Source organism: Mus pahari, chromosome 17 (genome assembly GCF_900095145.1).
Source record: "Mus pahari chromosome 17, PAHARI_EIJ_v1.1, whole genome shotgun sequence".
Classification (NCBI taxonomy): domain Eukaryota; kingdom Metazoa; phylum Chordata; class Mammalia; order Rodentia; family Muridae; genus Mus; species Mus pahari.
In genome coordinates, this window is record NC_034606.1 from 44,558,042 (window position 1) to 44,579,631 (window position 21,590).

Here is a 21,590-nt window from a genome sequence, read left to right on the forward strand (position 1 = left end):
CCCGGCACGTGGTGGCCGGTGGCGAGAACAGGTGGCTGGCACGTTGGCAGCCTTCGGGTTGGGAGCAGTGGGCAAGGCAAGGGAACCAGAATCCTCAGTGCTAAGGAGCTCTTGTCTTTTTGCCATTGGCAAAATAAATCAAAGAAACAAAATCCATTGTCGACTTTGTGCTGGGTTGTGGTTTTTTTGTGGTTTTTCTCTTTTTTGTTCGTGTGAACGGTTCTTTCTTTCTGTCCTTTCTCTTATTTGTTTTTAATTAAAAAAAAAAAAAAAGAAAAGAAAGAAAATGCAGTGAAGACACTAGGAGGGAAGAAAAGACAATGGTCAGGTGCCTGGCTGCCTCGGTTTACCCACCCAATGCGCTCCTCTGCTCTGGTGGGCTGAGCGGCCATCCCAGCCCCGTGTCTGTCTGAACGGATTAGTCATTTGTGGGAGAATTTCTGCAGTGTGAAGTCTGCTTAAGGAACCGTGGTGTGAAGCTGCACGTCTCGATGGGTGGGACACTGCCTGCTGACATCCACATTCTGCAGGGAGCTTGGGGCCCCAGCCAATACTACCAGAAGAGCCTGTGGCCCCTTTCCCAAACCAGGCTACTAGGTACTGTTCCCCCAAGCCTCAGACAGCCGCAGGCAGTCCACCCCGAACTAGCCTTGGCCAGAGGGCCTTTCCTGTGTATAAACACAGCATCTTATATAACAGCCAAAAGGAGGAGGTAGGCTAAAGCCCTGGAGACCCACGTGTGACCAAGAACCTGGTCTCTCCTAGGAACCAAGGACAGAAAAAGGGTTTCCCCCAAGTGTCACTGGGTATAGATTCAGGACTGCTTGTAAGAAGCCATAGCCTGGATGGCAGTTTTAAAATCTAAAGCTTCCTTGAAGAGATTAGAAGGGGAGGTTCCTGCTTCCGAGTCATAGTCGTCCCCCCCCCCAGGGCCCACAGTAGACACCAGCACTCACCTAAGCACACACTGGTCTGTGGTCGCTCTCCTCATTTCCCAAGATGGTCAAATGGCACGCTTGTCTTCAAGAGGGAGACAGAAATATGGGGGAGTCTCAAGAGGGGTCCTTCAGTAGGTGGCCACAATGATTCCCCAAATCTCACCCCCACCCCCCCACCCCGTGGAGCTCCATCCGTCACAGCTGCCTGCTCCATCTGAGGGCAGGCTGTGTGATCTCAGGGGTCTGAAGATGCCCCTTGCTCTACAGCTGGAACACTTGGAGGCCAAGGCTGGCTCAATCCCAGGTCCGAGTTCAAGGAAGTTCATCACCCACCGTTAAGTGGGATTCCCTGACAAGACCTCTCCCCCACCTCCCCCATCCCAGTGCTGAGGGGAAACCGCTGAGAGTCGCCCGCCCAGACTGCAGTGAATGCTACTGCTTACTGGGCTGTTATTTCTTTGAGCCTCAGTTTCTCCCTTCACTTTGCTCAACACGAGGGCTAGTTAGCTCCAGGGTGATCAGAGGCAGGAGAGGAAAGGTACCACAAGGTCAGGACCATCACACCAAGAACGTCTAGGTCCGCTCTGCCCCAGAGAGGCTTGCAAGAGTTGACTCACCTGTGAGGCTGCAATCCGGGAGACCTCTTGCCGCCCAGTGAGGTCTGAGGAGGAGACGTTGGCAGGGGCACCTCTGTGGAGTCTCATGCTCACCTTCCTCTCTCGGTCGGCCCGTGAGATCGCTCTGGGAGAAGTATTGCCTGGAAGGAGGGGAGGGGAGCCACCTTCAGTATGGGCATAAGCAACCCCCTGACCCCCATAGGCCCAACCCAAGGCTCGAGGCCCCTGCTGACCAGCTTGTTGGATGCGGGAGGCTGGGGTGGAAGCTACAGGCTCGGCTGCACTTCGGAGTCGGTTGGCGGTAGCCCCTGTAGGTGGGCCAGGGGGCAGGGCTCTGGTCGCAGACCCTCGCAACTGCCCCATCCTCTCTTCCCGTTCGTGCTCCCGTCTTTCCCGGTCTACGTCCTCGGGATTCCGGGCTGCACCCTACAGGAACATGAGAGGGAATTCCAGTCAGTCCGAGGAGGATGCTTCACTGTAACCCAGACCCCTGACAGGACAGAGCAGGAGGAAGAACTGTGTGGACAGCTCAAGGAAGTCAGCTCACCTTCCTCCCCATACCAAGAAGGCCGCACCTTACCCTCTACCATAGTGCACAAGGACCAAGCCACCCGATGCCCTGAAGAGGGAGAAGCAGAGAGAGCTCAGCCTGTCCCGACTGATATCTCCAGAATGACCAGGGGTAACTCTTGCGCGTCCAGCCTGGTCCCCCTGTTCTCAACTAAGCAGGAAGGGCATTCAGAGGCCCAACTAGATGACAGACAGGCCACACCAGAGAGGAAGGGGAAAGGTCAAGCTCCAATGAAGGCAGAGCCAGCACTGACCCAAGGTCCCCTGGCGCCCAATCACAGGGACACCTTCACGGGGCTCCCAGACCTGGCCATTACTCCTATTATGGAATGATAGCCAGGGGACCTAGGGGACCCCATTAATGCATTGCCTGGAAACCCAGGGAAAAAGAAAGAAATCTAGATGTTCCAGAAAGAAAAGAGGCCCTTGGCCAAAGCTGGAGAAGGTAGGTGCCTTGCGCGCCCCCAGGGGCCTGTCCTCTAAGTTGCTGCCCCAAGTCCAAGAGGAAGGAAGGATTAGAAAGATATTGAGGCATGGTTGCAGCACCCAGCTGAGTTACCTAGCTGGTCCTGGGGCCGTCCACAGGGAAGGGCAGGGGGCTGGTGGAAGGGGGGCCGCATCTGTGGAGGAGAGAGCTACAGGCTGAGTGGGGAACCCGCCAGAGGCCATGGGGCAGGGTATGGGCTCTGCAAAACCTCCTTTTTCCAAGTACTGGCTAAGAAGCCCTGCTGCTCTGAAAAAAACGGGAGGGAGTGGCTCGATTCTGAATGATCCCAGAGTCCTATGGGAAGGAGTCAAGTCGGGTAGGCACATCCCCACCTCACTCTATGGCTAGTGCTCTTAACTCCTCTATCTGGGGCCCTCTCTGAAGTAGAAATGCTGAGCAGTCAGAGCCTTGTGACCTGCCCCGAGTTACAAAGCCCATACAGATGTGGGGATAAACCTACCGAGTCCTGTTCTGTCCCTCAAAAAGACATGTTTAGATATTGTATCTTGAACGTCCCACCCAGAAGCTGGGGCTCAGGACTCCCTGGCTGCCCAGGTGAGCCAAAAAACGCAGTCCAACCAGAGAGAAACAAGGGCTGTGGGGGCTCACAGCCTCCTCTGTGGAAGCAGTGGGAAACGGAGGCTTGCTGAGGCTAAGCAAAGAGCTTCCTTCACTTAGGGGTGCAGAGCCCCAAACAGGGTGTCGCCCTGCCATCAATGCTTCAAGCTTGGCCCAGCAATAGTGGGGTGGATGGCTGGGGTCTCAGCAGTTCCAGCAGGCTCAGGACGGGCCTGACCATACAGGCATCTACCCAACGGGATCAGATGCCTCAAGAAACGCACACCAGAGAGTTTTCATGGCCTTTATTTGCCCACAAGAAAACACAGAAGTCAGTGCCCCAAGTTACACAAGTGTCTAGCTCCATCTTACAGACTTCACTGAATGGAGCCTCCTCCTGACTAGGACAGTGGCTGTGTTCTCAGAGAGAAGCATCTAGGGTTTCCAGTCCCCTGGGGTGGAACATGGGAGGTCATTCCAAGGTCAAGTGGATCCTTCCGGTCTGTTGCTCACTCGGTCCTGTCTGCCGAGTACAGTTGATGACTTCTATTGCAGGGCAGGTGGGAAGGCCTGGTCTTGGGGTGGGGGTTGTGAAAGTTTCTGCTGTGTGTTCTGCAGATGGTCTTGGTGACGAAGCTGGCCACGTGGTGACAGGGTCACACAAGGTGGAGGCAAAGGCTGTCCAGCTTTGAACTCTAGAGTCTACTTCCTCCAAGGAAGACCCCAGGGCGGGGGGGAGTGGGGGTCACGGTGCCAGCGACTGGGCCAGGAGGGTGTATGTGGCCTGGTGTGAAACTCTGTCAACTGGCCATTCTCACAAGGGGCATTGTGAAGGAAGCATCTCCTGCAGCTGTCCATAGACTCTCCGGGAGGACAAATGTTCCCAGTTGTCATGCTGGAAGTAGCAGCCACTTGTCCTTTCTCAGTGAGATCTGGTAACTAAGAAGCAAGCATCCACTTCCAATGACTTTAGTGAATGAAAGGCAGCACTATGTGGCCAGGGGCTAAGACAGAGGGATGGATGCCCAGGTCTAGAGAATACAAAGTCTATTCTTTGAGCTTCACTGAGAAGGGTCAAAGCCCATCTCCAAATTAGACTTGGATAATTTTCTGTAGCACGTGTCTGGTGCCCCAGGCCTGAACATCCGATCATATGAAGAGCTAGCTGCACGACCGGGCCCTTGGCCAACGTGCTCTGCGCTGGAAGGAGCTTTGATGCCCACCTTTCACTCCAGTCCCAGGCCACTGATTGGGACCAAAGAGAAGAAGAGCCCCAAATCAATGTAGCCCTTCTCGGTGTCCAAAGACAAGGCCTATCTATGTTCGTTCTTAACACTGGATGGAGCGGGCCAAGGGCCGCTCTGTGAAAAGAGAGGTACACGTGAGTAAAGAAAAGGAAGTGTTTTTAATGAGCTCAGAATCAATACATAAGCTGGTAACGTGGTCTAGATGGAGCAGTGTCCTGTGATATGGCACCAACCCCTCCCTGGCGGTCACTATTCCTTCTTCAGGCTGGTCCTGGCCCTCGAACAGCTGGTTTATTCTTGAGGATCCTATGCAGGGCCTTTTGTCACAACCTTTCCACTGGACAGCCACCTCTTTGGAACAGGGTGTCACCCTGCCATTCCGCAGGATGCTTCCTTAAGCTTGGCAGAGGTGGCTGAGACACCCTGGTGGTATCAGAACTGGGGCCCTGGAGTCCAGACCACAGGCCAGTATCTTTGAGGGGGCAGCTGCTCCACCTCCTCCTCCACCGGCCTATCTGGGGGTCCTAGGGTGCCCAGGGGCGCCGGGCACCTGGAAAGGACAGAGAGAGCACAGCTGAGGCTAAGCCTTCATGCTTGCTGGCTAAGTCACGCATCTACGAAGGGCCAGGCCTCAGAAGATCCTTACCAGCAAGTGGGTGAGTATGCGGGCCCAGCGCAAGGCCAAGGGCGGGGGCGGGGTGATGCAAGAGCTTCGTTGTCTCGGGGCTGAGCCTGGCTCGAGGAAGCCCCCTTTTCCAGAAGAGATGTGAAACAAGACATACAATTTCACGGATTCCAGCGCTTGAGGCATGATTGGTGAATGCTTCTCCCTACCCTACCTTCCCACCCCAGGACCCTTAGAAGAGGGAGACAGAACAACTGCCTAGTAAGACCCAGGGTCCTATAACTAGGAACAAAGAAGCCACTCTGACGGGGTCCAGGCTGGCCAGGGAGGCCTCAGAAAGGGCCACTACCTGGGATACGCACAAGAGGAACAGGAGAATACAGAGAGCTATCAGGGCTGCAGAGGGTCCAGCCAGGGCCATCCATTCGCCACAGGTACACAAGAGAGACTGGAGGCCATGCCAAGTCATTTCCCACCTGGCAGGAGATGGTGCCTCCCCAGGGCCCTGCCCCCTGTGGCGACATGCCCTGTCTATGCCGAGGTGGCTGGAGACGAGGGGTTCTGGGACCCCTGTGACATCGCTCACAGCGTCCAGCTCATATCTCCCGTTTAACGGGAGCCCTGCCCCCCACCAGGTCACTCTGGCCTTATGAGTCAGGGCCTGCCCTGTCCAGTCCCCCAAGCCCGCCTTGGCCTGCCGGCGACTCACGAATTTGAGCATGTTCCAGTCGAAGACGTAGTCGTAGGAGAAACCCTGCCGGTGAAAGAGATTTCGGAAGAGCTGGCGCAGGTAGGAGTAGTCAGGCTTATCATCGAACCGCAGGGAGCGGCAGAAGTTGAGGTATGTTGAGAACTCGGCTGGTGGGTCACAAGGACAGAAGAGGCCGCCATGAAGGTTACTCTCCTGGCAGCCCCAGCAGCCACCACCGTCCTAGGGACCCACTGACCCTGCAACGGGATCAATCTAAGAGGGGTGGGATGAGAACTGAACAAGAGTCCTGCTCACTTTCAAGCAGAGGTGCTCGCCACCTGTCTGACCAAGCTCTCTGGGGTCACAGCCCCCAGGACAACAATGGCCATAAACATAAAAGGCCATTCAAAAAAAGTCTGATGGGCTGGGCTGTGGTGGCGCACACCTTTAATCCCAGCACTCGGGAGGCAGAGGCAGGTGGATTTCTGAGTTCGAGGCCAGCCTGGTCTACAGAGTGAGTTCCAGGACGGCCAGGGCTACACAGAGAAACCCTGTCTCAGAAAATCCCCCCCCCCCAAAGTCTGATGGTGTGCAGAGTCCCATCATGACCTAAGCCCAAAAGGGACAGCTTCCACTTCCTCAAACCACACGGGCTGAGAGCGGGCCTTGGGGACAAGGCAGGAGCTGGGGTTGGGAACACCTAAATTGTCAGAGCTGGATGTGGAGGTTCAGGTAGCCAGCTCCTAGGCAGAGAGATCCCACTGAGAGACTGTCTGGGGTAACCCCATCTTCTTGCCCTTAGAAGGAAATACCATCCCCACAGGCTACTCACAGGGGTAGCCTTTGCAGAGGACCTCAATTGGCGTTGACATCTTCTTCTCGCTAATCCGCTCGTACTTCTGACGCTTGGTGGCTGCTTTGAGGCCTTGCCAGGGCAGGGAGCCCAGGTTGAAGTACATGAGCACATAGCCCAAGCTCTCTAGGTCATCTCGACGGCTTTGCTCTGCACAGGTCAGGAGGTCAAGGGGCCAGTCAGGCTGTGCTTCTCACCACGCACCCCGCCCTCCCCCTCCACGGTACCCATTCTCCTGGACACCCTGTTATAACTAAGGCCCACCCTCCTCCTTCTCCGGATTGCCTCAGGCAGAACTTTCTCATGTCTGTTCCAGCCAGTTTTTCCAGACCAGGTGCTATTTCACTCAACAACTGTGTGTGGGCACCACCGCCCCCTTTCCTGGCCTGTTTAGGGCTCACACGATGGCCAGAGACACGGCTGGAGCCAAAAGCAGCTCCAAAATTCATTCATCTGCGCACACTGAAGGGGCCGTGTTAAACCCCTGGGCTTGCGTTTCCCAGACATACAAGTGAGAAACTGCCGCCCACTCAGGGAAACGGCCAGTAGGCCAAATACACCGCTCTGTTTATGAAGGGGTCTGTACAAAACAAGTCCAGGCCTGGGCCAGACGGAGTGGAGAATCTTCTCAATGAAGTCCTCCAGAAGAGAACTCAGGGGTCTTCAACCCAGGTAGGGACATAGGCCCATCCTGGCCAGTGGCCTGCTCCGGCTCAGTTCACTCACCGATGCCCAGGTGGGTGTTGATGGAGGCATAGCGGGCAGTGCCAGTCAGGTTCTTGTTTTCCCGGTAGGGAATGTGCTGGTGTGTGCGGGCATCGCGGTACTTCTTGGCCAGGCCGAAGTCAATGATGTACACTAGGTTGCCTTTCTTCCCCAGGCCCATGAGGAAGTTGTCGGGCTTCACATCCCGGTGGATGAAGTTCTTGGAGTGTATGTACTCGATGCGGCTGATCTGAAGGAGGGAAGGACACAGCAGGTCACGCAACACGGAGGCGGCAAATGGCCATTGTTCTGGCCAGGAGAAAAGACTTAGTCTCAGTATGAAGGGTTTTAAGAGGTGGCTGGGCTTTCCCAAGCAATGAGGATGGACTTCAAAGGAGTTCACAAAACTCAGTGTGAAGGGCTAGAGAGATGGCTCAGAGGTTAAGAGCCTGAACTTTGTCTTCCAAAGGTCATGAGTTCAAATCCCAGCAACCACATGGTGGCTCACAACCACCCGTAATGAGAAACAAAAAAAAAGAACTTATGGGCTGGAGTGCTCTCCTTTATGGGATTTTTTTATTATTATTATTAGTGACCGATCTCCACATGTTCAAGGCCAGTGCAAAGAACAGAATGAAACTCGGTCGGAGACAAGAGAATTTTTTAAAGCTCAAATTAATAATCACGCATGTGACATAACTTCTGGCCTCATGTGTCCGCATGGCTGGAAAAATCTCAAGGAGAATTGTGGGTTTCACCCACGAGAATCTGACCATTCTCTGTATGAATGCATGGGTAAGAAAAACTCACAACGGCCATACACCAGGACAGAAAGCCTGCGGCGAGATCCGCACCTTCCACAGCAGGCGCGAAATTTACTATGTATTTGTGTTCATAGCCGCCTGTGGGTGTGGGTGCCACGGCATGCGTGTGAAGTCAGTCAGTTCTCTCCTTCCACCACGTGATCCTGGGGATCAATCTCAGGCCATCAGGCCTGGCGAGAAGCAACCTCACCACTGAGCCATCCTGCCAGCCCTACGGCTTTCTATAGGTTTTGCACGTGTGTACAGGGTTACATGCATGTGTAAGTTTGGGTGATTTTTTTTTTTTTTTTAATAGCACTGCCAACTGAGGGCAGGGCCTCTTGAGTACCGGGTGAGTACCCATCCCTGAGCTGCACCCCCAGCTCTGCTTTTTATCTTTGAAACAGAGTCTTAACTACGTATCCCAGGCTGGCTCCAAACTCCGGGCAAGCCTCCAGCCCCAGCCTCCTGAGCACTGGAATTACTGACATGACCTACTATGACCCAGTTCTGATTTTGGATTTTCACTGCTGGTGGTCGTTTGGTTTGGTTTTGTGTTCTTTAAGATAGGGTCTTACACCGTACTCCAGACTGCCCTTGAGCTTACGGTAACTCTCCTGCCTCAGTCTCCTGAGAGCTGGAATTGCAGGCATGAGGCACCGCATTCAGATTCTGGTTTTATCTTTCTCTTTTCCTTTTTTAAATGAACCAAATCAAAGCTCATTAAAAGAGGTTTGGGGGGCTGGAGAGATGGCTCAGCAGTTAAGAGCACTCATTTCTCTTCCGGATGACCTGAGTTCAGTTCCCAGCACCCACACTGGGTAGCTCACAGCTGTCTGTCACTTTTGCTCAGGAGATCTGATACCTCCAGCCTTAGGAAGTATCAGCACAGACACATACTTATACATAATCACATTTTTTTCTTTTGGCCTTTCCACACAGGGTTTCTCTGTGTAGCTCTGGCCTCAAGCTCAGAGATCCACTTGACTTTGTCTCCCAAGTGCTGGGATTAAAAGTGTGAGCCCAGCACTCGGGAGGCAGAGGCAGGCGGNAACCACCAGACTGATTTCCAGAGTGGTTGTACCAGCTTGCAGTCCCACCAGCAATGGAGGAGTGTTCCTCTTTCTCCACATCCCCGCCAGCATCTGCTGTCACCCGAGTTTTTGATCTTAGCCATTCTGACTGGTGTGAGGTGGAATCTCAGGCTTGTTTTGTTTTGCACTTCCCTGATGACTAAGGATGTTGAACACTTCTGTAGGTGCTTCTCAGACATTCAATATTCCTCAGCTGTGAATTCTTTGTTTAGCTTTGTACCCATTTTAATAGGGTTATTAGGTTCTCTGGAGTCAATGTTCTTGAGTTCTTTGTACATATTGGATATTAGCCCTCTATGAGATGTAGGGTTGGGAAAGATAAAGATCCCAGTCTGTTGGTTGCCATTTTGCCCTATTGACAGAGTCCTTTGCCTTACAGAAGCTTTGCAATTTTTTAAAGTCTGCAATTTGTTAATTCTTGATCTTAGAGCATAAACGATTGTTGTTCAGGAAATTTCCCCCTGTGCCCATGTGATGTAAGCTCATCCCCACTTTCTCTTCTATTAGTTTCACCATATCTGGTTTTATGTGAATTTCCTTGATCAGTTGGACTTGAGCTTTGTACAAGTAGATAAGAATGGAGGCCAAGGTAGGTGGATTTCTAAGGTCGAGGCCAGCCTGGTCTACAGAGTGAGTTCCAGGACAGCCAGGGCTATACAGAGAAACCCTGTCTTGAAACAAAACAAAACAAAACAAAACAAAAAGTGTGAGCCACCACACCCAACTTTTTAAATAAATCTTAAACTTAAGGTGAGAGAAACTGAAGACACCCAGTGTTGAACTTTGTACCCCATCCCTCTCTACGCAAGCGCAATACGTGAGAACAAACACACATACGTTTATACAGTCACACACATGCAAGATAACAATAACAAGGAAGTTATTTTAACACAAATTTCAGCAGGATTCTAACAGAAGTAGGGCGGCTTAGGGAAAGGGGCTGTGCTGGCTTTACGTCAGCTTGACACAAGCTAGAGTCATCGGAGAGAAGAGACCCTCAACTGGGAAAATGCTTTCATAAGATAAGGAGGCAACCCTGTAGGACATTTTCCTAATTAACCATTTGATGAGGAAGGGTATTGTAGGCGGGGCCGTCCTGGGTGGGTGGGGCCATCTCCAGGAGCATGGTCCTGGGTTCTATAAAAAAGCGGCTGAGCAAACCATGAAGAGCAAGCAAGCAGCACCCCTCCAGGTTCCTGCCCTGTCTTCCTTTGATGAACATTGATGGAAGTAAGGAAAACCAACCCTTTCCTCCCCAAGTTGCTTTTGGTCATGGTGTTTCCTCACATCACCAGTAACCCTAACTAAGATGGGGTGGACAAAGAGTGGGTGTGAACTACCCGAGGGAGAGTGGCCTGCTTTTGCCTTTCTGTGAGAGCTTTCCTCTGTGCACCATCAAGGGCCGTAGGACCTGAGTGACACCTGCTCTGGCCCAGGCACCTGACTCAATGCTCGTGATGCAAGCCAGGTGGCTGAAGCTCAGGGGACTCAGTCATATCAGGCAGTGACTACCTAACCTCGAGGGGCTGCAGCTGCCAGCTTGCCAGGAGGGTGACTCGCCAGGTAAGGCGGTTTAAATGAACAATGTCTTCCTGAGGCTCAGACACGTAAACACTGGGTTTCTAATGGGTGACACTGGAGAGGTTATGGAGAGGGACAGCCTTGGTGGAGGAAGTCTGTGTGTGTGGGGGGTTGGTTTTGAGAATTGAATGTCTCCCCCCACTTCCAGCTTCCTCTCTGCTCCCTGCCCTTCCACCAGACCTTCCCCACTATTATGGGCTGCCTCTCTGGAACCCTCAGCCCAAATCAATGCTTCCTCCATAAGCTGCTTCTGGCCCCATGCGTTATCACAGGAAGAGCAGAGAGAGAGGCCTGGAATCTGCACCCTCTGGGTTCCACAATGGGTCCTCAGTGTCCCCTGGTCCCCTGGAACAGGCCCAAGCTTGGGAGGTGGAACTCGGGGCTGGTATGCAGGGCCTAGGGCCATCCTGGCTGAGAGGCTCACAGAGCAGGAGAGTCACCGGAGCAGCAGGAGGGGTGGGGACTCACCATCTGGTCGGCCAGCAACAGCACCGTCTTGAGGCTGAACTTCCGGGAACAGAAGTTGAAGAGGTCCTCCAGGCTGGGCCCCAGCAGCTCCATGACCATCACGTTATAGTCTCCCTCAGCCCCGCACCACTTGATGGATGGGATCCCCACTGGGCCCAGAAGAGAGACTCAGTCAGCGGTAGCCACTCATGTCCTCTGCATCATCTTCTCCTCCTCGACACCCAGAACACCAGCTCCCCGTCCCCCATCTTCTGTGCCAGCCCCCCCCAGCCCCAGCCCCGCCTCACCTCCGCCCTGCATCATCTTGTAGAACTTGCTCTCGATGTGGAGCTGGGGATGCTTCGTCTTCACACATTCGAGCTTGATGGCTACTTCCTCACCAGAGGCAATGTTGGCACCTGCCCGAGTCAGAGGAGGTAAAGGACCAGCGTCAATCTCAGGGGACCACGGGTACCCACCCAGTCAGCATCTGAGGTAACTCAGGCCTGAGGCTGACTGGGGATCAGAAGCTCTTGATGAGACTGGAAAGAAGCCGGGGTTGCTGGTCACAGAGGAACCAGGGAGTGTGTGGGTGGGCGGGCACTCCAGAAGCCTCCTGAGCAGTCTATGACAAGTCTATGCAAGGGAAGGAGATGACACACCCTAAGCGGCTTAGAGGCCACAGGTCAGGTGCACCCAGACAGACTGACACCTGTGGGGGTTGGAGGATGGACCATGATGCCGGGAACTTAATCCTAGAGACTGGTGGGTCAGTGGGTGGGTTGGCTCTGAAGGGTCAGAGATGAGGAATCCAGTGGGGGCTATAGGGGGCAGGGATGCCCCACCACAGCTGCCAGGTGTAGGGTAGGGCAGTAAGGAATAGGCCTAATAACTAATCCCTCACTCTGCCGCAAAGGCAGCCCTGGCATTCAACCCCAGCGCGTTCCCATCCGGTTCTCAACCCCATCACACACAAGACACAGGCTCAAGGGAGAGACGGAGCGTGAAGCCAGCTCTCTGGGCGTCTGAGTCTGGGCACGAGGGGCCTGTCTGCATCTTTGCTTTCCCCCACCCACTCCCGGTTTCTCACAGCTGGAAGCAAGATGTTCTAACTCAGAAATTATACACTCCAAGGCCTGGCTCTCAGCCTGGGGCCGTGGCTCCAGGAGTCACAAGAGAACCTGGGCACGGTGCACACCTGCAATCCCGACATGGAGGGAGCCGAAGCAAGAGAACTTCCTGAGTTCAAGATCATCCAGGTTTACACATAAATTTCAGGCCAGCCTGGGCTACACAATGATTTCTAGCCTAGGCTATAGAGTGACACTGTTTGGAAGGGAGGGAGAGGATGGGTCAGAAGTAGGTTGGTTAGTTGGTTTTTGATTTTTTTGGTTGTTGTTTGTTTGTTTGTTTGTTTGTTTTTAATGATCTAGTCATTTCTATCCTATGTCCACCAGTGATCTGCCTGCTTGTTCCTGTCTGTGAGGGTGTCATATATCCTAGAACTGAGGTCACAAACAAGTGTGGGCTGCCTTGTGGGTGCTGGGAATCGAAGCCCAGTCCTTTGGAAGAATAGCCAGTGCTCTGAAATGTTGAGCCATAGTAGGGGTTGAGAGAACTGTAGTTCTCAGGGGCTGTGTGGAGGAGAAGAGAGGGACAAAAGGCAAGTCAGAGGCTGGAAGCAGCTCTGGGGTTACAGCAGGCTGGGAGCCAGAGGCAGGAGCTGCTCTTGGAAGTGATGGACGTTTGAGACTTAGCTGACGAGGGAACGGCGTTGCAGTAGGGCCACACAACTGCATACTTGCTGTGTTCTCACCATGTAGCCCAGGTTGGCCCGGTACTTGCTAATGTCCTGTCTCAGATGGAGCTAACTGGCCTCCACACATACGTCACGGCACACATGTGCCCCACGCAAATAAATTAAAATGTAAAAACGAACAAACCCTTCAAGCACCTATGTTAAAATTTTCTGAAAGAGAGAGAGAGAAACAGGAAGAGAGAAGGGTATAAGGGTGTCTGTGGTGCGTGCATGTGTGTGTCATGTGTCATGGAGGTGTTGCTCAAGGAGATGGCAGGCTGGCTCAGAAGGTAAAGGTGATTGCTGCCAATCCTGATGACCTGAGTTCAATACCCAGAAGCTACAAAGAAGGAAAGAAGTACCTCAAAAAGTTGTCCTCTGACCTACACACACGCGCACACACACACACACACACACACACACACACACACACACACACACAGACAAGCACACACACATACTAATAAGGATAAGGGGGAACGTGTCAAAGGTTCCCTCTCCTTCCAAAACATTTACTCTGGCCAAAGCACAAGAAATAAGGCTGAAAGAAGAACACACAATTCTTATCACAGGCAAACAGCTAGTGGACAGGAAAGACCCGACAGGAAATGGGATGAATGATGCAAGCTGACAGTGCCCACGGGGGAGAGAGCAGCCGCCTCCAGACACGTACGACAGACCCTGGAGATGGTTTCACGGAGCACAGCCACAAGTCCCACACTGCTTGTCTCTCCCAGGCTTGGCTAAGGCCACGGGGCTCTCCTCCCTGCACAGCTAGCCGGTGACTTTCCACAGCCCAGCTGTGACCAGCATCTCTACCTGAGGAGATTTGGTTGGCACTCCTTAACTATCTTTTAAAATATTTTGATTTTTTTGTCAGGTGTGGTGGGCAGAGGCGGGCAGAGCTCTGTTGAGCTTGATCTGGTCCACATAGCAAGTTCCAGGCCAGCCAAGGCTGCATACAGAGTCTTTGTCTGGGTGTTTTGGGGGTGCAGCATATGGATTTGAGCACAGGCGCCCACAGAGGCCAGAGCATCGCCCTGGATTTCCCTGAAGCTGGAGTCATAGGCAGGGTGAGTCACCTACCATAGGTTCTGAGAACCGGAGCTAAACTCAGGCAGGTCCTCTGCAAGAGCAGTGTAAACTCATTTTCTTTTCTATTTTTGTTGTTGTTTTTCTTTTTGTACAGGCAGAGTTTCTCGGTGCAGCCCTGGCTGTTCTGAGCTCTCTGTAGACCAGAATGGCCTCCAACTCAGAGATCCAACTGCTGGGCTTAAACACATGTACCACCACCACCTAGCACTTTTTGTAAAGCAGGGCCTCACTATGTAGCCTGCCTCCTCAAGAGATTCACCTGCCTCTGCCATCTCTCCAACCCCACAAGCCAGCAGCCTTGTGTGGTGTGAGAGCCCGGCCAGGGCTGTCCACTATAGAGCGTTTGCAGTAAGTAAAGGCTTGGGAGCCACCCACACGTCCGTCTTTCAGGACCGGCTAAAAAAAGACTGGCTGATCCGTAACAGAGCACAATGGTGCGGGGAGGAGGAAGCTTGCTCTGGGTAGCGGTGGAAGATCTCCAAGGCACAGGAAGCGAGAAGGACAAAGCACAGACCCATACTCTGCGCTCTTTCAGACGGGGAAGCGTCTGTGCTGCAGCGGCGTGAAGAACAGGAACGGCCGACTGGGGTGGCACGCTTTTTACTGGCGTGCTCTTGTAAACTATGTAAACTATGAGATGGGCACTTCGAAACTGTTCATTGTTTAGATGTCCGGGGTTGTACCATCCGGCTCACAGATAATCGGAGACAGTACAGTATCCACCACAGCCTCGATGGCCTATTCCCTTCAGCAACGGTCCCCACTTCCTTCTCCGCCGCCGCCACCACCCCCCCCCCCCCCCCCCCCCCCCCAAAAAAAAAAAAAAAAAAGTGTCTAGGAAGATTACATGAAGTGGCATGTTTCCCCCCCCCCGCCCCTAGTGACCACAACTACTTTCTGCTATGGTCTTGCCTGGTCTGGCCACGTCAGTGACATAAAAGCACTTGTTACGTGCTCTTCTGCGTTCTTTCACTTAACACGCTACTCTAACGTTTGCAAATGTGCTTTGATTTCTGAGCTACCTAAAAGAAAATCAGATTAGATGACTAAATCCAGGGAGCAACTGGGGACTGGTTTGCAAACTACTTTAAATATTTCAAAGTTTGCTATGCAGTGATGGCACACGCCTTTAATCCTAGCACTTGGGAGGCAGAGGCAGGCGGACAGAGTGAGTTCCAGGACAACCAGGGCTACACACAGAAACAAAAACAAACAAGTTTATTTATTTATTATTATATTATTATATTATTATAATAATTATCATTATTATTATTGTGTGTGTGGTAGTAGGAAGTTTTCCTCAACCACTCTCTGCCTCATTTTTTAAGACAGAGGCCGGAGAGATGGCTCAGCTGTTAAGAGCACTTGCTGCTCTTCCAGAGGACCCTGGTTTGGTTCCCAGCGCCCATGTGGCAGCAGCTCGCAACCATCAGAAACTCCAGCTCCAGGGGATCCAACACAAGCCCAGCGCACACAGAGCATGTGACACACGGGCAGGCAAAACACACCCACACACACAAAATAAAGAGTAAATCTTTGTGCAGACAGAGTCTCTCACTGAACTTGGAGCTTGTCCAATCAGCTAGGCTGGTGGGTCAGCTGGCCCCAGGAGTCCCATCTCTGCCTCTGCATTCCCAGTGCTGGGATTACAAGTTTGAGCCTCCAGGCCCAGCTTCTTTTCTTTTTAAAGTGTGCGAGCAGGGCTCAGGCTTGCCCAGGTGCTCAGGTCTGTGGGGCAAGCACTTCATCCCCCCCCCCCCCCAGCTCCCTGTTAAATGCTTTGGATATATCCACAATCATCATTCCATAGAGCAGTTTTCTGGGGATCATAGAATATGGCACAAAAAGGGACCTAGGATGACCTGGAGTCTTGTAGTTCCCTCCCTTGCCATGGGTATCAAAAGCAGGAGAACGCAGCAGATGTGAGTGTGATAATCCCAGCACTCTGGAGGCTGACACTGGAGGACAGTGAGTTTGAAGCCAATCTGGCTGTATACCATGAGCCCGTTTGCTATACCAAGCTGCTGATCCTACCATCTCCTAGCCATGGGACATCGGTGGGTGGTAGTGGCATTGTTGTCATCATCGGCATTGTCGTCATCATTGTGTGTATATGTGTGTGCACTTATGTATACAGAACCCAGCGTTTACACTGGGAGTTTTCCTCAGTTCCTCTCCATTAGAGACGGCTCTGATCTCCTACTTCTGAGCCCAGGTGCCCGCTGCAAACTGCTAGCTGAACTTAGCTTCTGGGGCTGTTCATGACAGAGAAGAACTCAGCAGAACCCCAGTGCACCTCAAGCAGTGCACGGTGAGAGCCGACGTGTGACCCGACCCAGCCAGAGATGGAATGACGTTGACATGGTGACAGAGTTCTCAGTCCCTGACAGCCCTGGCTCATCTGAGGTTCGATAACTCTTTCCGAACTGTCCGGAGTCTAGCAACATCCTTGGCCTCTACCCACTGGACGCCATGGTCGCACCCACCCACCTCATGGTATCATAACCAGAAATGTCTTCAGAACCTGCCAAATGCCCTCCCAGAGACAAAAGTCACCCCCTCTCTCACTGAGAATCAACAGTAAGAAAGGGATGGAGGGGACTTGGAGAAGAGAGGAGAGCCTGGGCAGCCACAACGGGGTGCCATGGCCAGGCAGAGTGTAGAGATGACCCCTAGGGTCACTGATGACTCAGCAGACACAGAGAGCAAAGGCGGGGCTCTTCGTCCCTTTGAACTGAGGCCACCCTGCCGGTGGTACAGGCAGTCTCTATTTGATACGGGGAAAACCTAACACATCAAAGGTCGGATGACCATATGCCACACAACTTCCCAAGCCAGCGGCCTGGGACCTAAGTGATTAGGCAAAGCCTTCTGACCCCCAGACAAGGGCCACTGCTCCGTCCCCACCCGCTGCCACACGGACAGGCCTTTGGCAGTCTGATTCCTAACGGGGGGTAGCCAGCCTTTCTCTGACTTCCCCTAATCCTGCCAAGCACTAAGAAAAGGTGCAGTGAGGCCAGACAGAACTGGCTGGAGCAGAGCCAGGGTTTCAACCGTCTCCCAACGATTCTGCCCTCCCAACGCCTCTGTCGCTCCCTCCCTTCCAGTTCCCAAGCGCACTGTTCACATAGGCTGCAGGCCACGCTGGGTCTGCTGGGGTCCTCCTAAAGCTCTGTCTACCTTCTGTGGGGAGGGACAGAGAAAAGGGCAACCACCGAGGCAAATGGCAGGTGTGGGTGCCTCGCTGAGGGGCGACCTATGCATGGGCTTAGAAGCCAGAAGGAATGACCTGTTTCCTGGCCCACAGTTCCACACTGCACCAAAATGGAGGAGCCGACTGGTCCCCCAAACAGTCTTGGACATGGAGAAAGTGTGATGGAGAGAAGCTACAGGGAGAGAGGGAGGGGGTGAGCAGCCCCTTTGGCTAGCTGCAGCCACCTATGCAGACAAAGACCCGGGAAGGGCTGTGCTGAGCCCAGCCACTCTAGCACCAAGAGCAGCAGCAGCTTTGACATCCATGTCGGAAGGCTGAAGGCTGTGCGTGGTAATTTTAATCCCAGAACAGGGGGGCAGAGACAAGTTGGATCTCTGACTTCAAGGCCATCCTGGTCTAAATAGTGGGTTCCAGGCCAGCCAGGACTACTCAGTGAGACCCTGTCTCAAACAAACTAAAGATCATCTCTATGACCACCCGCCCCTACCTCCGGTAGGGTTGAAGCTCAGAGGCTCCCTTCATTTGAACAGACCCAAAGAGCTCCCACAGGATGTACCTTAGACCCCAAAGGGAGGGAGACGGTGGGACAGGAAGGTGGGCTGAGGGGCTCACAATCACTCCACAAGGCTCTCATTCCAAGACTTCCTCGAGGTCAGTCCTGGAAAGCTGGATGTGGAAGCCCAGCCTGGCCCCACCTGTAGAGGCCATCTGGAGTCAGGCCCTGGCCCAACACCACGATGAGAATGTGGCCGGCACTCTGAACAAAGCGTGCCAGCGAGGCCAAAGAGGGACCTTCCATCACCACTGTTCCCACACAGGCAAGGCAAGAGGTTCATGCAGGGTGGCCAGCCCTACTTCTCACAACGCTGTCTCGGATGGAGAAGTCAAGGCCGGCAGGGAACCAGAGCTTCCAGCCAGCAAAAAAGGAAAGACCCAGGGTCAGTTTATTCCAGAGCTGACACAAACAGGAGTAAATCTGGACCAGGGAGTTAGCATCCTCGAGGCGACACCACGGATAAACAGGAAGTCCTCTCCCCAGGGAGGCAGACCTCAGGAACAAGGGACACTGGCCTCTATGAGTGACCTTGGGCTGTGCCTCTCTCCTTCTGCAAGCTTTCAGATCCCGTCTGCAGAAGAGGGGCCAGCACTGGGTGTTCTTTAATAGCAGACAGGTGCCTGAGTGTCAAGAGCTGGGCGTGCGCGCGCACGCACACACGCGCACGCACACACACACACACACACACACACACACACACTCCTTACACTTGTGCTGCTAGGCTCAGATAGAAAGAGAGGACAGCTCGGTTCACACAGTCCCTGAGGAGCACTGAGAAGCGGAAGCTGGCCCACCCAGTTCCCAAGTCTCTGCTCTCTCCTTCCCTACCGCACAGAGGTCTTACAGGCTACGACGCCCCCATTTCCTTGCTGTTTGCTTCTCAAGCCTTCACTGGATGTCCACTATGGACAGGTCACACTCTGGGGCCTTGGGGTGGGGTTGAGGAGCAGCCCCAAGCTTACATCAGCTCCTTCTGAAAGCAATGACAAGACCCAAAGACACCGGTTTTTTTTTTTTTTTTTTTTTTGGTTTTTCCCTGGCTGTCCTGGAACTCACTCTGTAGATCAGGCTGGTCTCGAACTCAGAAATCCACCTGCCTCTGCCTCCCAAGTGCTGGGATTAAAGGCGTGCACCACCACGCCCGGCGACCCGGAGACACCGTGATTTCTTGTTACTTATTCTCTGAACAGTTATCCCACTACTTCACAATGACTTGGCCATTAACTCCTGGGCTCGAGCAATCCTCCTGCCTCGGCCTCCTGAGGAGCTCCATCTGCAGGCACACCCCACCACACCCCACAGAGACACAGCAAGCTGTTTACAGCACACAGGGATCCACACAACGCCAAGCACAAAACTACTTCACAGTTGTTTCATTTGTGTCCTGCAACAGTGCTTGGTCATCTGGGGACACAGATAGGGGACACTAAGGTCCCAGGGAAGCTGCCCGAGATGAGGTCTAGAATCCAGGGATGCCTGTCTCCCATTCTCGCTTCTACCCTTACTCAGTGGGGCTGTGGCGCCGAGGCAGCCCCAACTAGAGCAATCCCTAACAGCCACTTTAGCCTTCTGCCATCAGTAGAAAGGGACAGCCCAGGTCACACAGGAAATGGGGAGCACTGAGAACCGGACACTGGGGCTGCCTTGAGGGTGACAATGTTCAGAAAGGGACTTGTAGGTATGAGCTAAGAAGGCCTCTGTAGCCCCTACCTACTGCCCCGAGGCTTGTGGGATGGCAGAATTCATTCTTGAAGTGGACAGGGGCCCTGAGCACCAAGGAAAAGAAACCTTTGAGCGAACTGATTAATGACTACAGTGTCCTGATATGTCCCTTTTCTCTGCCCAGGGTAGAATGATTCATCTTCGTTCTCTAAGGAGGAAAACAAGAGACAGCCAAGCCCTACTTCTGAGGACCCAGGGCAGCACCAAGGATGACCCAGGAGGCTGGCCACCACACGAGCAACTCCCAAGACTCAACTCCATCCGTGCAGTTACCAAGCAATCTCTCCCCTCCGGGCTGACAACACTCAAAATGGCGCACGGCCTGCCGGGCTAGGAAGGCGACACTGGAGGGGGGTGGGGGGGGGGCTTGTTTCTCCCTCACTAGAGGCTGAGATGCCAGCAATCTGCTTCAAGTGACATCAGAGCACATCCAGGGACAGGGAGCTCCCAAAGGGATGAGATCCTTCCTCTGTCATTCCAAAAGAGGCCCAGGCTGCATTCCAGAAAGCCACATCTAAGGGAGATGCCTGGACTTCCGGGGAGCCTCTCCAGGGGTCCAGGACAGCCAAAGCATTTTCTATCCATCAGTATCCTTCTGCCAGGACCCAAGGGGAGGGGGTGCCAACCCAGCCAGGGCTTTCCCATGCCCCATGGAGACCCAGGTCAGCGGCAGCTGGAAGCCTGCTAAATATATCTCCTCTGCTCCTGCAGCCTCCTGAGCCCTGGCTGTCCAGCTGTGAAGGAAGACATTCCCCAGACCACCTGAGTTTCCTTCTGGATCTGGGATGACCCTGGAGGCTTGTAAGCCACGCCAGGCGACCAGAGCAAAGTCCTGCCCCCAGATCCCAAGTTCTTCCCCTCCTCCTCATCCCAGAGCCGCCCCCAAGGGCCACAGCTAGAAACCCAGCTACTCACCCAGGTAGATGTCTCCGAAGGACCCACTGCCGATCTTTCGGCCCAGGCGATACTTATTTCCCACACGCAGCTCCATGCTTCAACCTTGCTGCGGGAGAAGCAGAAACAGGTCAGAGGCAGGACCTCCAGCAGCAGAGGGCCCAGACCCTTCCTCCACCACGCCTGGCAAGCTCCTCCTCCCTCCCACTGTCTGGGAAGCAATCTGGCTTCACTTAGCTCAAGGGCAGTCAGGTGTCAGGTCGTCCTCATGCCCACACACCTGGGCACGGCCGAGGCAGGTTTAGAACAAGTTTCACTTAGTTCAGAAAAGATGGGCTCTGAGCCAAAGCCCAGGAAGGGAACGCCAAGCAGACCCTCCTCCAACGTGAGCCTCCTCAGAGGAAGGCTGGCTACAATGGGCTAAGGCCCTAAATCAAGGACAAAGGGTTAACAACAGGGTGTCTTGTGCTCAGCAGTGAATCTCCACCAATCCTTACAGGTGAAAAGGCCAAAAGTCTCTCTCTCCAAAATGCTGTACACTCTGCATACACGCTGGGGACACTTAAGATACCCCAGGGACATCCCGGGTCCCAGGAAGCTGATGGAAATGGGAGAAACAGGGTCCACGGAAATAGCCCATCCTGAAAACTATAATAGCCCGTCAGCAAGTTCCAACCTCCAGCGCCTTGACACCACAAGACTCGGAAAGCCACAGGCTGCTTGTAGAGGGCTACGCTGGCCAGTTCCAGCAGGCTCCACGTGAGAGGGCCTGCTCCCACTGAGAGAAGGAAGGCAAGGTACCTCCCAAGGCCTCTCAGGCTCTACTCGGGCCCTAGAGAACCACTTCTCAGACTTCAAGGTAGACTTCCTTGAAGACCGGGAGGTAGGGTTTCCTGAGACGGGTCCCGTCCCTGTGGGTCTCAGCTGCATAGCCTGCTCCTTCCTCAGGTGAGGTGGAGGCCCCAAGCCCATGGATAACAAGGATTGGACCATGGCAGGGATCCCTCTGTGGTAGAGGTCTGGGTACCTGTGTTCCAGACCAACAAAATAGAAGACTCCATGAATGGGGGGCAGTTTGGGCTGCTGGGGGAATGG

General features: G+C 53.6%; 1 protein-coding gene across 6 annotated transcripts in view; it reads right to left on the reverse strand.

Moving 5' to 3' along the window:
• Positions 1 to 222: 222 nt before the first annotated feature.
• LOC110334729 (casein kinase I) overlaps positions 223 to 21,590 on the reverse strand; it is a 36,576-nt gene continuing 15,208 nt past the window's right edge. For 3 of the 6 annotated variants that reach the window (XM_029548070.1, XM_021216591.1, XM_029548069.1), the window contains exons 2-11: positions 20,517 to 20,604; positions 11,525 to 11,635; positions 11,238 to 11,386; positions 7,313 to 7,541; positions 6,566 to 6,736; positions 5,752 to 5,900; positions 1,789 to 1,981; positions 1,556 to 1,695; positions 957 to 1,020; positions 280 to 300 (exon numbers count right to left, since the gene is read on the reverse strand). In XM_029548070.1, coding sequence (XP_029403930.1) covers positions 988 to 1,020; positions 1,556 to 1,695; positions 1,789 to 1,981; positions 5,752 to 5,900; positions 6,566 to 6,736; positions 7,313 to 7,541; positions 11,238 to 11,386; positions 11,525 to 11,635; positions 20,517 to 20,592 — 1,251 coding nt within the window. In that variant the 5' untranslated portion in view covers positions 20,593 to 20,604 and the 3' untranslated portion in view covers positions 280 to 300; positions 957 to 987. Of the gene's footprint in view, positions 242 to 279; positions 301 to 956; positions 1,021 to 1,555; positions 1,696 to 1,788; positions 1,982 to 2,556; positions 4,968 to 5,063; positions 5,168 to 5,751; positions 5,901 to 6,565; positions 6,737 to 7,312; positions 7,542 to 11,237; positions 11,387 to 11,524; positions 11,636 to 20,516; positions 20,605 to 21,590 lie in introns of those variants that run through there. The other 3 variants (XM_029548072.1, XM_029548071.1, XM_029548073.1) reach the window with 3 other exon arrangements.